Raw genomic sequence first — 14,864 nt, 5'->3', positions numbered from 1 at the left:
CAGGAAATGCACTGACGTTGCTTATTGTGATACGGTCTCCAAGCGACTAGCGACCTACCTTCTATTAGGATGAGAATTTAAAAAAAAAAAACCTTGAGCAAAAAGTTGGATTTGAGCAGTACTTGCCGTGGGAAAGAGGATCTGGATTTAATGTAAAGTGATGCAATTTAAGTGTACATTTGCTCGTAAGAAGGTGGAACAATGACACCTGTACAGAGGCCAAAGAACTACAAGAACAATAACATAGCCTTAAACCAATTTCGTGTTTACATCCAATTGCATCAATGCAGTAGACCAAGAACATGAGTTGTCAACAAAATGACAGAAAAAAACAATACACAAGAAATATTACAGTAAACAAATGCACAGTTTCCTTTAAATGGGGACCTCTCCCTTATTCTGATCATTAGTATAATTGTGCATATCCATGAAAACAACCTGCATACCATTTTCCAAACTCCCCCTTCAGTGTTTTGTCTAGGTCACCAACATTTATTTTTGCATATGTATAAAACTGCACCAGCTTGGGACTTAAAATGGTTAAAAATGGACCAAGATTTCAGATCCATTAGAAGTGCACCAGTAAATGTGGTATAGCACCCAAATACAGCTTTTGAAATTGAAATAATTAGTATCACCTAACCCTGCAAAAGAATACTTGACAAAGTTTGGAACCATTTTATTTGCCCTTCCTTAAACCAGACATATACACGGAAGGCAGTTCTGTTAAAATATTTTCAACATAAACATATGTGATATACCATTTAATATTGACATTTATTGTAAAAAGTTCCAATTTTGGAAGGGAGGAAAACTGAAGCATTTGGAAATAAAGTCTGTTTTCCATGATCACGCGTTTTTGTTTAATGGGGAAATTGTTTCCAACTCATTAGCTTTCAACTCAATAGAAGACCAAGTCTTAAATTGTACCTGCAAGCACAAAAGGAAAGGAGGAGGTCCGCATTCTGCACATTTGATGTAAGGTTCCATGAGGTAGGAAGAACAGCCTTTACAAGGTGGTTTATCAAAAGGATCACCTAGGTCAGTAACAAAAGAATATATTTAGGCATCACATTTCTCATCTACTTTGAGGCTAACCAGCAACACAAATAATTATCACAGTCCCTTTACAATGTGACTTTAGCATGCTGCATTAATTGAATACTGCTTAATAAGGACCACGTGCACAAGGCTCGCCTGCACTTTACATGGTGGTAGTGCAAGAGGGCTCACGGAACTTAATTCCTAACAAAATGCAGAAGGTATTCTGACTGCACACGATGCTACTGTCACCACCTTAGCATGCAAGAACACACATTTGCAATTAGAGCTCCTGAAGTACATGCATTAGTTCTCAGCTTCATCCACACCACTGTCTGGTGAAGAACAAGCCTTCTGCAGCTAAGACGCTGATGCATATCAAACATTGCCTTGCTATCTCTCACCAGCTGTCTGCAGCCAGTCTTCAAGCTGCCCAAGTCTGGAGGGGTGAGCTGAACCAGCAGCAACTTTTTGAACACTACCACATACAGGACACAAGTGCAGACATGGAACACATAAAACACAGCAGTAAGTAGCCGCCGCAGAGACTAATAAAAGCGCATCACTTTCGGTAATAGAACAGGAGTCCTACATTTCAATGGAATCAAAGACACAGCAGAAATGTGTTTGCCCCAAACACTGAGCCATCAGCAGCCAGATGTCCCTGGGGCATGCTCTATGAAGTAGTGAATGGAAATGTTGTAGGGTAGGCACCTGTGACAAATATAGAACGAATCTTTTACATAGCCTTGTAGGTAAGGCAACCAACAGGGATCATTATTACTCATTTTATCCACCTTAGAAAGACTTTAACACAGGTCCAACTACAGGACCCAATTTTAACAAGAGGACACCAGTCCAGATGCTCTTGGACATCTGTAAAGTGCAATTTACGTGTCTGTGTGGACTACAAAATGTACCACTTAAGATCAGCGAGGTTACTCTAATTTCAAAGTGTATTGCGTTCAAGAAATTGTCACTGAGGAATGTGGGACAGACCGTCTCCAAGCACAAAGAATTCAATGTGCGACAACAAGATACATGCATATAGATTAAGGTCCAGTATTTAACTCTACTTCACTACATTTCTTTTCATATTGCAACAAGAACTGGTGTTCCATGTGCTTCTAAATTCTCCTGAATGTGTTAGAACTGAACAACAAAAAACTAATTAGGTAATATTGGCCATTTTTAGTTAAATGGGTGTACTGGAGTTAGACCCCAGATTTTCTGTTTTAAAAAACAGCAACTTACCATCTATGTCACATTGCTTTCATTTCCCCGCGATCCTTTCTTCCTTCCATTCATTGCCCTTCATTACTTTAGCCTTTTCTTCCCTAAGCGCATCATTCCTTCTGATATACCCTCACTCCTCTTTTGTTTATCCATTACTCTTAGGTCCCCAACCAACCCCTCTAATTATTCTTTCTTCATCTGTCCTCAATAATTTCTTCCCATTTTTCACCTACCCTACTTCCTTCCACCCCTTTGTCAGTCCTTAATGCTTTCTTATCTTACTTGTTGCATCTTTTTTATTATCCATTGTTTCATTATAGCAAGTGTTTTTGGAAGATACTTTATTCTGACTTTTTTCACCACTTCTCTTCATCTTTCAACAATCTATCCCCATCTGTTCCTTATTCTATCCACCTCCATCTCTTCTATCTGTTCTATGGGGGAGGTCTCCACACATGTAAGTCTTCTACTTAATGATAAATGTGGGGGGAACAAGGCGGAGTAGTGGGAAAATGGGCCATATCTGTGACAAAATGGTAAAGAAAAATAAGGAAATGTTTAAGAAGGGACAGGTTACACATCCACACAAATTAAGCACTTTGCTGTTCACAAACTGTACCTCTAAAGTTACTACAGCCCTAAAGTTGGCAAAACAGTAGCATATCATTTTCATGAAAAAATAACTTAAGTAATGTTCCCTATACTTTTCCACAGGGAGATCTCCAGCTGAGTGTGTAAACTTACTCGTACTACCTTTACACCAGTAAATGTACTCTTAGATGTCTCCACCCCCCGGTCTTAGGAGAATGAAGATATTCAAGTCTACACCTAAGCATAAATCTATACTCAGAAACGGTGAATAGCAAGAAAGAAAGTGAAGCTTTACACCTAGGTGCATGAGTAAATTTACATAAGCAAACCTAAAAATGTACATTCTCCTTTGGGCTGAATGACTAGTGAGTTTTGAAAAGGACGCTCCTAAATATCCATGTAACTCCTGACAGGCTCAGTCTTCATCTGTCAGATTTGCCAATTGTGGAATCCATCCACATCACAGCGGAACTCTAGATGATGAACATATCATAACAGAATACAACATATCTCCCTTTCTCAACATTTAAACAAAAGAACCAAATGTAGAGTGAAACAACCATGACACAACACAATGATATGTAATGCAAAGCAGTATGCAACAAAGTGAAAAAAAAGCGCATCTATTCATGCAGTCAGTGTCTTGGTGTTGTTCAAACATTGGTTATACACATACATATCATCAAAAACCAACTAAAAGAGGGGTTTGGAAAAAGGGAGATTTGGATAGAAAAATCCTGGTCCTGTGTATAGAGCTCCCAATACATGTACAAAAACAAGGTATACACAGTTCCACAACGTAAGTATAATCAGGAAAACCACATTGGGTCCTGATCTAAGGAAAAGATCGTAAAAAAGAGAGAAGAAAGAAGAAAGAAAGCCAGGTCCCTGGAAAATTAATTATTTTGGAACAAGAGCCCTCACTCACCAAAGGTGACATGCTTCATCCTCGGGCTTTGCTCCACGTCAGGCCGGCGCTGCAATGCCTGACGGGCCCCTCAAGGGGGGCTCTTTGCCGGAGATCTTTTGAGATATATGCCCGGTTTAGAAAGAATAGGGTATAGGATTGGAAAAATTCTATTTAAAAATAACTAGAGGTTAGGCAAATTTTATTAAATAATCCAACCACTGTCATGATTAAAACCAAAGAGCGGGGAGAGAAAAGAGCAAGGTCTACGCTCCGCAAAAAATTATTCACTTCCTCACTCAATTTGAGGTTAGGAATTGTACGCACAGGATCCCCTGTACGATTCACCAGAAGGTCAACATGTTTCTCGCTATTGATGTCCTATGGATCTAACGCGATTCTTCAGGACCTAAACTACCTAAACTACCTAATCCTATGTGTAAATATAACCTATAATAAGGAACACCGAGACGGGGCAGGTGATGCCGCAAACTTCGGACAGGTCCCAACTCAGTAGGACCTCCGTTACTTGGTGCTTTACCTGATGCGGGCCATCCACTAGTATGAGGAGGGTCCCTGCATTGTACTAATATTCCTGATTATAGGTTATATTTACACATAGGATTAGGTAGTTTAGGTCCTGAAGAATCGCGTTAGATCCATAGGACATCAATAGCGAGAAACATGTTGACCTTCTGGTGAATCGTACAGGGGATCCTGTGCGTACAATTCCTAACCTCAAATTGAGTGAGGAAGTGAATAATTTTTTGCGGAGCGTAGACCTTGTTCTTTTCTCTCCCCGCTCTTTGGTTTTAATCATGACAGTGGTTGGATTATTTAATAAAATTTGCCTAACCTCTAGTTATTTTTAAATAGAATTTTTCCAATCCTATACCCTATTCTTTCTAAACCGGGCATATATCTCAAAAGATCTCCGGCAAAGAGCCCCCCTTGAGGGGCCCGTCAGGCATTGCAGCGCCGGCCTGACGTGGAGCAAAGCCCGAGGATGAAGCATGTCACCTTTGGTGAGTGAGGGCTCTTGTTCCAAAATAATTAATTTTCCAGGGACCTGGCTTTCTTTCTTCTCTCTTTTTTACGATCTTTTCCTTAGATCAGGACCCAATGTAGTTTTCCTGATTATACTTACGTTGTGGAACTGTGTATACCTTGTTTTTGTACATATACACATACATAAACTTAATTTCTTGGGTCTTTTCCTGCTCCGTACACTGCCCTTCCTTCCGCTTCCATCATCAGCCACCATATCATCCTTGTTCGAACCCTCTTTCCAATCTGCTATTCTAACTCATTACACTTTGTGACTTTCCTCACATTCCACATCTTTCTGTCCTTCAATAATACCATGTTACCTTTCACCTCACTGACCTCCCCTTAGGGTGTGGCCATTTGGAGGAGACTGCAACTGGCAACACACGCTCACAGAATGCCCTTTTTACAAAATTCTTTTGACCTCTTTGCACATACTGGTCTTGATATTTCTTGACCCTTTCATTATGAGTCTGTCTAACCACTCTATGACAATCCATTCTTTCCAGCCACGCAGCAGCAACTGTTGTGCATGACACTGTTCCCTTTAACAAGAAGAATGGAATTTCTCCAATGATGGCGTGAGATGTGGTTCTATTGCTCCATAACATATTTTTCACATCACGCTCCCGATATACTCCCCCGTTCACTACCAGTTGGATACACTCACCAAGCACACTGGTTGAACCTCTCAACCAAACTATTCTCCTGAGGATTGCAAACCGCAGTTCTGTGATGCCTAATCCTCTTCTTTTTTTTTTTGAGGGAGGAGTTATACTCCTGGGCAACAAACTTCAGTGTTGGGAACTGGGTTTTGGTTGCAGCACCCCAACCCCACTTTTTGCAGAGTTTTTAGATGAAACTTCAACTGAAGTGCACTGGGTTCTCCTGCTAACCAGGTCCACAGTGCCAGTGTCCCTTCCCTAACACGAGATCCCCAAGAGACCAGACCCTTCAGCCCGCTGTAAGTCCCTAGTAAATGGTACCCCTGGTACCTATGGTATGGGTACTGAAGAGGGCACCTCAGAGCTACAGCACAGCTTGTGCAACTCTGAGGGACCAAGCACCAACCTTTTGCAGACTACCATTACAAGCTGCACGACAAGATGCTCCCAAAATTGAAAACACAGCATGGCACACAGCCTGTGTGTCATGTCCCCTAACACTGCATGTAATATAAACAAGTCACCCCTCTAGCAGGCCTTACAGCCCTAAGGTAGGGTGCATTATATTACATGTGAGGGTATATTAGCAGGAGCAGATATGTCCCTGCTAGTCTTCCTCGATTCTCACACATAGTAAGTGACCAGGTAAGTCATTTTAAACACATGTGCTGGACATGTGCGTTTCCCAGCTACATGATGGCTTCCCCTAATCCAGGGATATTTGGTATCAAACATCTCAGATTAATAAGCCCTCACTGATTCCAGTGAGGGATTCATTATTAACTGCACCCAGAGGGCACCTTAGAGGTGCCCCCTGAAAACCTACCAGCTACTAGTATGTTGACTGACTGGTCTTGACTACTTCAGCCACCTTAGACACATTTCTGGCCCCCCAAGGTGAAAGCCAGAGACAAAAGCCTGCACTGGGCAGGGGCGTTAGCAGGATGGACATTCCAGGGAGGGAAGCTTCAGAGGCCTAGCTGCCTTTGTACTGCGACCCAGGTCTCTCCAGATGGCAGAGATGACAGACCCCCTGTCCTGACCCCACTTTTGGCAGCAGAACAGGTGGGAAAGTTAGGCAGAATAAAAGGTGTGCCTACTTCATGCCAGTCAAACCCCTAAGGTGGACGAGCTGAAGTGGACTCCTGCAGCTACTACAGTGAGAGAACCAGACACCCAAAGCAACCACTGCACCTGTCGCCGCCGGCCCGAGTTGACGTGAACCCCTGGTGTCAATGATGTCCCCCCAGCTCTCCTGAACTCGAGTCAACTGTGGTTGCACCCCTCCTGGACTCACTGATGACACCTGCAGCTTCAGACCACAGGACCCCACAACCGCGAGTGCTCCAAGACAAGGAAACCAGACACCAAAGGACACTCCTGCATCTGTTGCCCTTCGGCCTTGGAGAAGAGGATCAAATGTGTAGCTACGTCCCCAAGCACCCCCATGTTTGTGATCTACCTGTTGAATGCCCCCGACTGCCGCCCCCCGCCGGAGCCTGCAGTCTCAATCCACGGAAAACAATCCCCATTGAAATACATTGGGCACCCGATGCGTACTGCACCTCTGCACCCGGCCGCTCCAGTGCTGCCCAGAGTGACCTGATGGTGTGGTCCTGACCCTTGCCCAGTACTTATCTTAAGTCTACAAGATTGGTCCTGTGAGTTGTCAATAAGTGCTTGTTTGCTGACTGTTTTGCCCACCCATAGGTTAACATTGAAGAACTCAGAAAATGCACTGTGTCGATTTTTGAAACTAAAAAGTATGTATGCTTGCAAATGTACTTACCTTAAAACAAAGTTCTTGGGTTTAAAGTATATATGAAAGGAAGTTTTCAAAACTGGCCTCAGATTCATTCTTTGAGTGTGCGTATCTCATTTATTGCCTATGTGAGTACCATAAATGCTTAACATAACCCTTTGATAAGCCTAAATGCTCATCCACACTACCACAAAATATAGCATTAGTCCTATCTATTGTTGCCTCTGCAAGCCAACTGGGGTTCCACTGGACTCTCTGGACAGTGTACTTCTTTTTAGTGCACCATATAGAGAGCCAGCTTCCTACATGCGGTCAGTTGTCAATTTTAACTATGTCTAGGTAACCTTCTCTTCTAAAGAACTGTTCACAAAAAGCAATTACATTGGGAACTTTTACTTCCTTCATGAAAGGGTACAGGTGGCCACTTAAAGAAATAGCCCACCAGCACTATGGCAAAAGTACCCTCCAAACCCAGGCATTCAAATAGACAACTTATGTCTAGATCCACCTTCTCCTAAGCCCTTTTGGGAAATTCCAGACACGATAGGTGGCTCTGACACTATGCGAGACTTATCTCTACGTGTGCAGGCAACACAATTACGAACATACTTCTCAATTTTCCTGTCCATACTGGGCCACCAGAAATCAACTCCGGCCCTTCTTTTCATGGCGGACATCCCTCCATGTTCTTTTTGTATTACGTCAAACAACCTTTGATGCAAACCCACTGAAACCACCAACCTGTCAGATCTCCTGGCTATTCCATTCACCACAGACAACTCGCTCCACACAAACCAAAAATTCTCTCAGTTCCTCCTCATCATTTCCACTCAAGCCTTCACAACCCAGCAATCTAGACACTAGCAACTGTAACACCTCACCCTCCAACAAAGCTTGTCTCCACTCATCCTCCAAAATGGCTCCCGATTCCTTCACATCGCTATCACCCACTCATTATCCTGATTGGAGGTACTGTCACATGGGGGTAGTACAGGCAAATAATTGGCAATGAAGTTCTATATCCCTGGAACTTATTTGATGACAAATGTTTATTCCTGTAATCAATATTACCATTTGGCTATGCAAGGTGCTACCTTTCCCACACCCTTAATCAAGAATAAATCTACCAGCATTCTGTGGTTGGTGTGCAATTCAAAATGTGCTTCCCACCTGTATGCAGATGCTTCCTTTTCTAAGGTGGAACAGTTCCTCTCGTAACCCTTCAATGTCTGTGATGCAAACAACAACCCTCTCAAGCCCTTCGCTCAGTTGCATTAGTACTGCCCCCAGACCATAACTACTAGCATCAGCTACTATGATGGCCTTACCATTGGGATTAAAGGTTTTTATCATTACCAGACTCCTTAAAACCTCCAAACGCTCATTGACAACTGCTGGCCCACTGATACTGCACTCCCTTCTTCATCAATAAAGGTTCAGACAGGAACACTGTCAGCTAAGTGCTCCACAAACTAGGAATGATTCTACCCTAAACCCAAAAAAAGAACACAGTTGCTCTTTGACCCTAGGAGAAGGTGCCTTCTCAGTGGCTTTCACCAACTTCAGTTTGTTTTTCATACCCTCACAAGATGTGTTTTCAAAGTATTCCTCCTTGTCAACCCTAAACTTGCATTTCCTTCTGCCCATGTTAAGACCAGCTTGTTTCAATCTACTTAAGACCCAATCTAATATATTATCATGAGGTCTTCGATCAAAAACCCCAGATCAGAATGTCATCCTTGAAACAAAAAAAAAACGTTGATCAAATCCTTCAACACTCTTGCCATCTTCCTCTGAAATACAGCTAACACTGAAGCTAAGCCTAAAGGCATCTGCACCACTTGGAAAGCCCCCTCAGGCATCACAAAGGATGTTAAAAGCTTTGACGTCCGATCAAGACACACCTGTTGATATGTGCTCAACAATTCAAGAGTTGTGAAACAGCTGGCACCCCTTACATTCATTAGCATCTCATTTATATGGGAAGGTGATAGAGATCTATTCATATCAGGTACCTAATGGTCCACACACGTGTAGCTTTCTGTCAGCTTTCTTAGATAGAACATGAGACTGAGCCACTCTGACTGAATGGGCTCTATAATATAGCTTCACATTTTCACAATCGACTCAGTTCTTCCTTGAACTGACCACATAAATCCAACTCCTGACCTTGAAGTGAGACACCCTACTTTAAAATTATTATCTGATACTCAAACTTTTCTAAACATCACACTTCTTCCAAATAGCTTTGGGTACTTACAACTACACTTCCCTACTGAACCCTGACTTGAGACCAACACATGGTTGGGATGGCTGAAATCCAATATTATTCTGAAGGCTCGCTGATCTTTCCATCCCAACAATGTTTACTTTTTCTCCACTACATACACTTTTCCTGCCACCCTCGTACCTTTGTATTTTAATTCCGCATTGATGTAACCCACAAGCAGTAATTCCCTTCCGGTTCAACATCTGTTTGAATTAAGTCACAAAGCATTAGGTTTTACCATACAGACTTGTCAATTAACATATGGGCTAAACATGAATGGACCCACTTAGGAACTTCCTTTTCGTTTATCTTCACCACACATATGGGGGTGGTGCATGTTGCTTGCTATGCCCATGACCCCTTCCTTTGTTTCAGTTTCATTAACTAAAACTTCCACCTTCTCTTTGTCCGTATTTTCTCCATCTTCAGTAGTCTCATCCTTTTCTTCCTTCAGCACATTCATTTCCATCACTACACCCATTCATCTTACATACGCAGGAGAAATGTCCCAACTTCTTGCATTTGTAACACCTGGCTTAGGGTGAGGGGGCAGTATTGGATTCTGACAAATGTTTCAAGCTGCCACACCTATAACAATGTTATTTAACGCCCCCTCCCATATTCTTCACTTTCGTCTGAGCCTTTGTTACTGTTCCCATAATCCTTCTTTTACAATGTATTATATAACACAATTAGATCATTCATTTCTATTTGCACAGCCTTCTCTTTATTCTGGCTACACCTGAGTCCCTTTACATATGGGGAGGTATTCTCAATTCAACATGCACTTCTAATTGTTTTCTCCATGGAAGGATCTTCCAACCCCAACAACTTTTCTTGTGTTTTGCATGTTATGGTTGATCATTTAAAACCTTATCATCTCCTCATGAGGATCCTTAAATCTGCTTAAGTCCTGAGCGACGCTAAATATTGCTCTATGGTTTCATTACATAGTTTCGCATTGGAGAAAACCATGCGCTTTTTAATTACAATGCCCACCCTCTTACCAAAATTCTCTTTCAAAGCTCGTGTCACTCACATACTCGTCATCTGACATTTCATCAGCATCTAATATCTCATGGCCATCTCTGACATGCCTAACGGATAAAGGCAGTGTTTTTATCCCTTTCTGCCCTCCACCCCCAGGTTGTTTCAACATGGCAAACTTTATTTTGGCAACAAATGCATGTCCTTCCCACTGCTGCAAGATGAGTTTGTGAAGTACTCTTTCCGATCTTTCTATGCCATCTTGGGTCCTGCAAGAACACAAGAGGAGCTCAGGTGGCATGCAAAGCCATGCTGGTTAAGTTTTACTATTATCTGCCAAAAATAAAGAGTTAAAATAAAGTGGTCACCTTTGTCTACCTGCAAAATGATAAGTGGTTACCATTGTCATATTCAACACCAACAAGTCCACTGGCATAGTAAACCACGAATATCACTGAGTTCACAAAAAACTGTTTATTCCAGTTAGATGTTTAACTATCAGGGGTTGAAATGGCTTCACGGGTGACTTTCTCTTTTATTATTTTTTTTCCCTAGCCTGCTTGCATCCAGAATCGATAACAATGGGAATTCAGCGCTAAGTCTTCTTTCTGTTCCTTTGCAACAAATAACCAGTTATGGTCATCTCTCTACAGATTTGGCAGGCAGTGCTCTGCTTGTCACAATAATTCCATAACTGACGAGAAGATGCTTAACCACATTGCGTCCTCTGCCGCGACGAACAAACAAATCTTGCCCCCATGTTTCTCCGATTCCACGAACAACAATGTGAATACTACCGATCAGGACACCAGCCACAAACAGCAGCATCCGGAAAAGGCAACGCAGGACAAGTGACACAGAGCAGAATGCCTTGAAGGAGCAAGGTATGTAATTGCACATGCATAACCAAAAAAAAATCACGCACACATCAGAACCGTTAGGACACAGAAAGCTCCCCTAAAATGTAGTTTTGAGCCCACTGATATTGATCAAAACTAGCTATTTAAGGTCCTTGTATGCCTGCATATACATTGTATCTCTTTACAATACCTGCCGTCCCCTGTCCGACCTTGCAACCATTGCTCTGTAAACCACGCAACTTACAGGGGTTAACACCAGAGGTGTGGACTTCCTACTGGCCAACTCCCAAGACATATTGTTTGGAGTCTAAGACATCAAGTATTTGTGTTTATTTTGTCCTTTAAACAAGTAACCCCAGCCCCCCACAGCACAAAATAATTTACTTCCATTTCACAGTACCACATTATGGAGCTGTGAAAGAGCATTGTCTGAAGTTAAGTTAAGATTTGTATCCATATGTTTAGGCCGTTATAACTTGTATCTATCATTTATTAATGTTTATAAATAGGACTACTGTGATCTCAGCATACACTACTGACTGGTTCAAGTATAAATATGTGTACACTCGTTTGCAAAGGTAACAATTTGAGGCTACCTATAATCTTCCCAGAATACTCAAAAAGTAAATGCATATAAGCCCAGAAGCTTGAAAGAAAGATTGATGATTGTTTGCTTTCAAATAAAAAATGTACACAAAAAAGATAGCAATTACAAGAATAATGTTCTGCTAAACTGTGTAATTTTAAGTACCATTTCTTTGGGACATCTTTTAGTAAAATGTGTTTGATGAATGCTTTTATTTCCAAAACACATTAAATAATGGAAAACTGGTGTAAAACCAGTTTTGGCAAGGTTATGAGATACATGAAAATAAACAAGCACTGACAAAGACAATCTGCCTGGCGTGGTTGCCAGACTTTTTGTTTTGTGATTATGTGTTTTGTTTGACAATAGTTTTTGTAAAATGTTATTATTGTGGGAGCTACCAGGCCCTCTCCAACGCGACAAAAACATTGGCTAAAAGCAAAAATGTTTTTTGGTCTCAAAAAGCACAACTTTGTGTTCTGATGTGTTCCTTGTGAAAGAGCAGAACTCAGTCATGCACAGTGAAATAGATAAATGCCAAAGTAATTAGGAGCCAAATTATCAAAGTAAGTCACAAAAGTTCATCTATGGTATATGACCTCACGTTAGCGCAGACTTATGGATTTCATGAATCCACAAATATTTACAGTATTAGGCCTAGAAACTGCACTCTTTTATGAACTGCATTTCTGCATGAGCAAATATGCATGTGTATGCTCATGCTAGAATCTGCTGAGTCTTTGCAAATTCACCTTTCCTTCAACCCTCCTCTTCCCTCATCCTGGAAAACGTTTTACCTCTGCGTTTGTCTGGAGCAAATTTCCAATGTGTCCCAGTGTGAAAAAAGATTAGAGAAGAGTTGGAAAAAAAAAAAACATTAAACATATAGGTTTGTATGTGTGCACAGACTCAAAAGGATATATTCAAACCTAGAACTAACTACCACTTCTCACTATTTCCAGCTTCAGTATGTAGATTTGCAGAAAGGTGGAAAATCAGGGCACTGCTAGAATACAAATACTGCTATCATATGGATACTGGCATAATCGTCAAGGCTATCTAAGGAGTTCTTATTCAACGAGAACACTGCCATAATTTGTCACCCCACTGCATTGCATCAAAAGAACAAGTGGATTTTTTTTACTAGACAAGCAGATTCATGAAGCATCCCGTCACATAGAAACGAATCAGTATTTAAGTCCAAAGTTGTCTCCTCTTAACGATCTCATCCTTGTCAGCAGTTTTAAGCAGAACACTCTCAGAAATTGATTTGTGAAGTTTAATTATGAGAACATAAATATCCATGTAACCTCTGGCAGTCTTAACCTTTATCTGCCAGTCCTACCAGTTCTGGAATCCGTCCACATCACAATGGAACTCCAGATGATGAACATATAATAACAACACGCAACGGTAAGTAAGCTCTCGAACTACATCAACATCATCCCTGTACACTGACATAAGGCATCCTCAGACTCAACGGCTTCAAATTCACTGTACGCCATTAGATCTTCCCTTATAGATCTCCTCCTACACTAGGCCCCAAAGATGCCCCTTTACTTCCCAGAATCGAGTTGGTTCCTACCAACCATACTTGTGCTCTTCATTCAACTAAAACTTGCATTGCTCCATCACTCCACCTGCAAACCACTGGTATCCCCCCGATTCCCCTCCACACCATCATACCCTGACCTAATACCATGCTCGCTACAAACTGACTTTTCCAGATAATTTGAGCACGGCGTCTTCGCTCCCAATTCTCTTACGCCAGCATACGCAGAGATGTCATCCTAGGTAAGGTGTATTACCTTCTACCTACCTATGCCCCCCCCCCCCCCTTCAGCAACTTCCCACAAACTGCTTCCTTACACCTCTCCGCAGATCCTGCAACACGATAAACACGCTGCGGCAAGCCTAGAGCTTTGGACTGGCAGGTACTGCTCAGTACTCAGTGCCTGTACTTCTTTAATTTTAAAGGGAAGGTACCTTCTCTTCTCACCACTGCTGCAGTGCATTTCATGGGAGAGTACCTGCACTTCTCAAGAGCAAACAGGTACTCTAGATAGTGAGTATCTGCGCGTCTGCATTTCCATGTAAAGCTCTGGACAATACTGCAGAAATTGAATCACCTCGGACTAGCCTGAGCCCCTGTTTCACTGCAGACCCCAATTCCCTGCAGAACACAATCCAAGAAGACCTACTTACGAATTTACTCCTAACTCCCCTGCAGATAGCATAATCTTTCGATTCTCTATTTTGCTACCTACTGGTCTCCTACAAGCCACCTAACCCGTCTTCACGGCCACTACTTACTGCCATAAGGGGCTAAGCGATCCATGACGGGGTCCTGCCCGCAACTGACACCGGTCTAGCCACACGGCGAGCCGTCACTTTCGCTCACTGGAACCAAAACACCTCCGAGCATCGGCGCGCAGCCGTCTGCATAATACGTCACAACGCCACCAAGCGAGCATCCAATCAGTTGTATGGAGTATTGTGACGCGATGGACGGTCAAAACGGGGTCGAACAAAAAGCAGCAACATAGGAGACACACATGACCTTACAAAGTATTGTTTAATCTGGCGGCCATCTTGAAAGAGTATTACTGTAGAAAATCATACTCCTGTACTAGAATTTTCAGTGGTCACTGGGGGAGACCAAAGAGCTCTTAATTTTTAAAAGACCTTTACAGTGACATATGTAAATAAATAAACAACCTGAACAGTCCTCAGAAGCGGTGCGGACAGCGTGTATGCGCATTTGTTGTCCATTACTGCCTGTTAAAGAACACCTGTTAATGGAGCAGAGGGAAGCATAGGGTACCGCTGGGTCTGGAAGCTATTCCAGGTGGGGACTTTGAAGGCTTCATGTGATTATTTTTTAGATGGTTACAGTTGTATACATCCTGCGCA

At 42.2% G+C, this 14,864-nt stretch overlaps 1 protein-coding gene across 2 annotated transcripts in view; it reads right to left on the bottom strand.

Moving 5' to 3' along the window:
• Window positions 1-14,419, bottom strand: part of TADA2A (transcriptional adaptor 2A) — a 241,860-nt gene extending 227,441 nt beyond the window's left edge. Inside the window, exons 1-2 of one of the 2 annotated variants that reach the window (XM_069226575.1) lie at window positions 14,265-14,419; window positions 931-1,037 (exon numbers count right to left, since the gene is read on the bottom strand). In XM_069226575.1, coding sequence (XP_069082676.1) covers window positions 931-1,037; window positions 14,265-14,289 — 132 coding nt within the window. In that variant the 5' untranslated portion in view covers window positions 14,290-14,419. The remainder of the gene's footprint in view (window positions 1-930; window positions 1,038-14,264) is intronic. The other variant, XM_069226576.1, reaches the window with a different exon arrangement.
• Between the last annotated feature and the right edge of the window lie 445 nt (window positions 14,420-14,864).

Source organism: Pleurodeles waltl, chromosome 3_2 (genome assembly GCF_031143425.1).
Source record: "Pleurodeles waltl isolate 20211129_DDA chromosome 3_2, aPleWal1.hap1.20221129, whole genome shotgun sequence".
Taxonomy (NCBI): domain Eukaryota; kingdom Metazoa; phylum Chordata; class Amphibia; order Caudata; family Salamandridae; genus Pleurodeles; species Pleurodeles waltl.
This window is presented reverse-complemented; position numbering and strand designations above follow the sequence as displayed.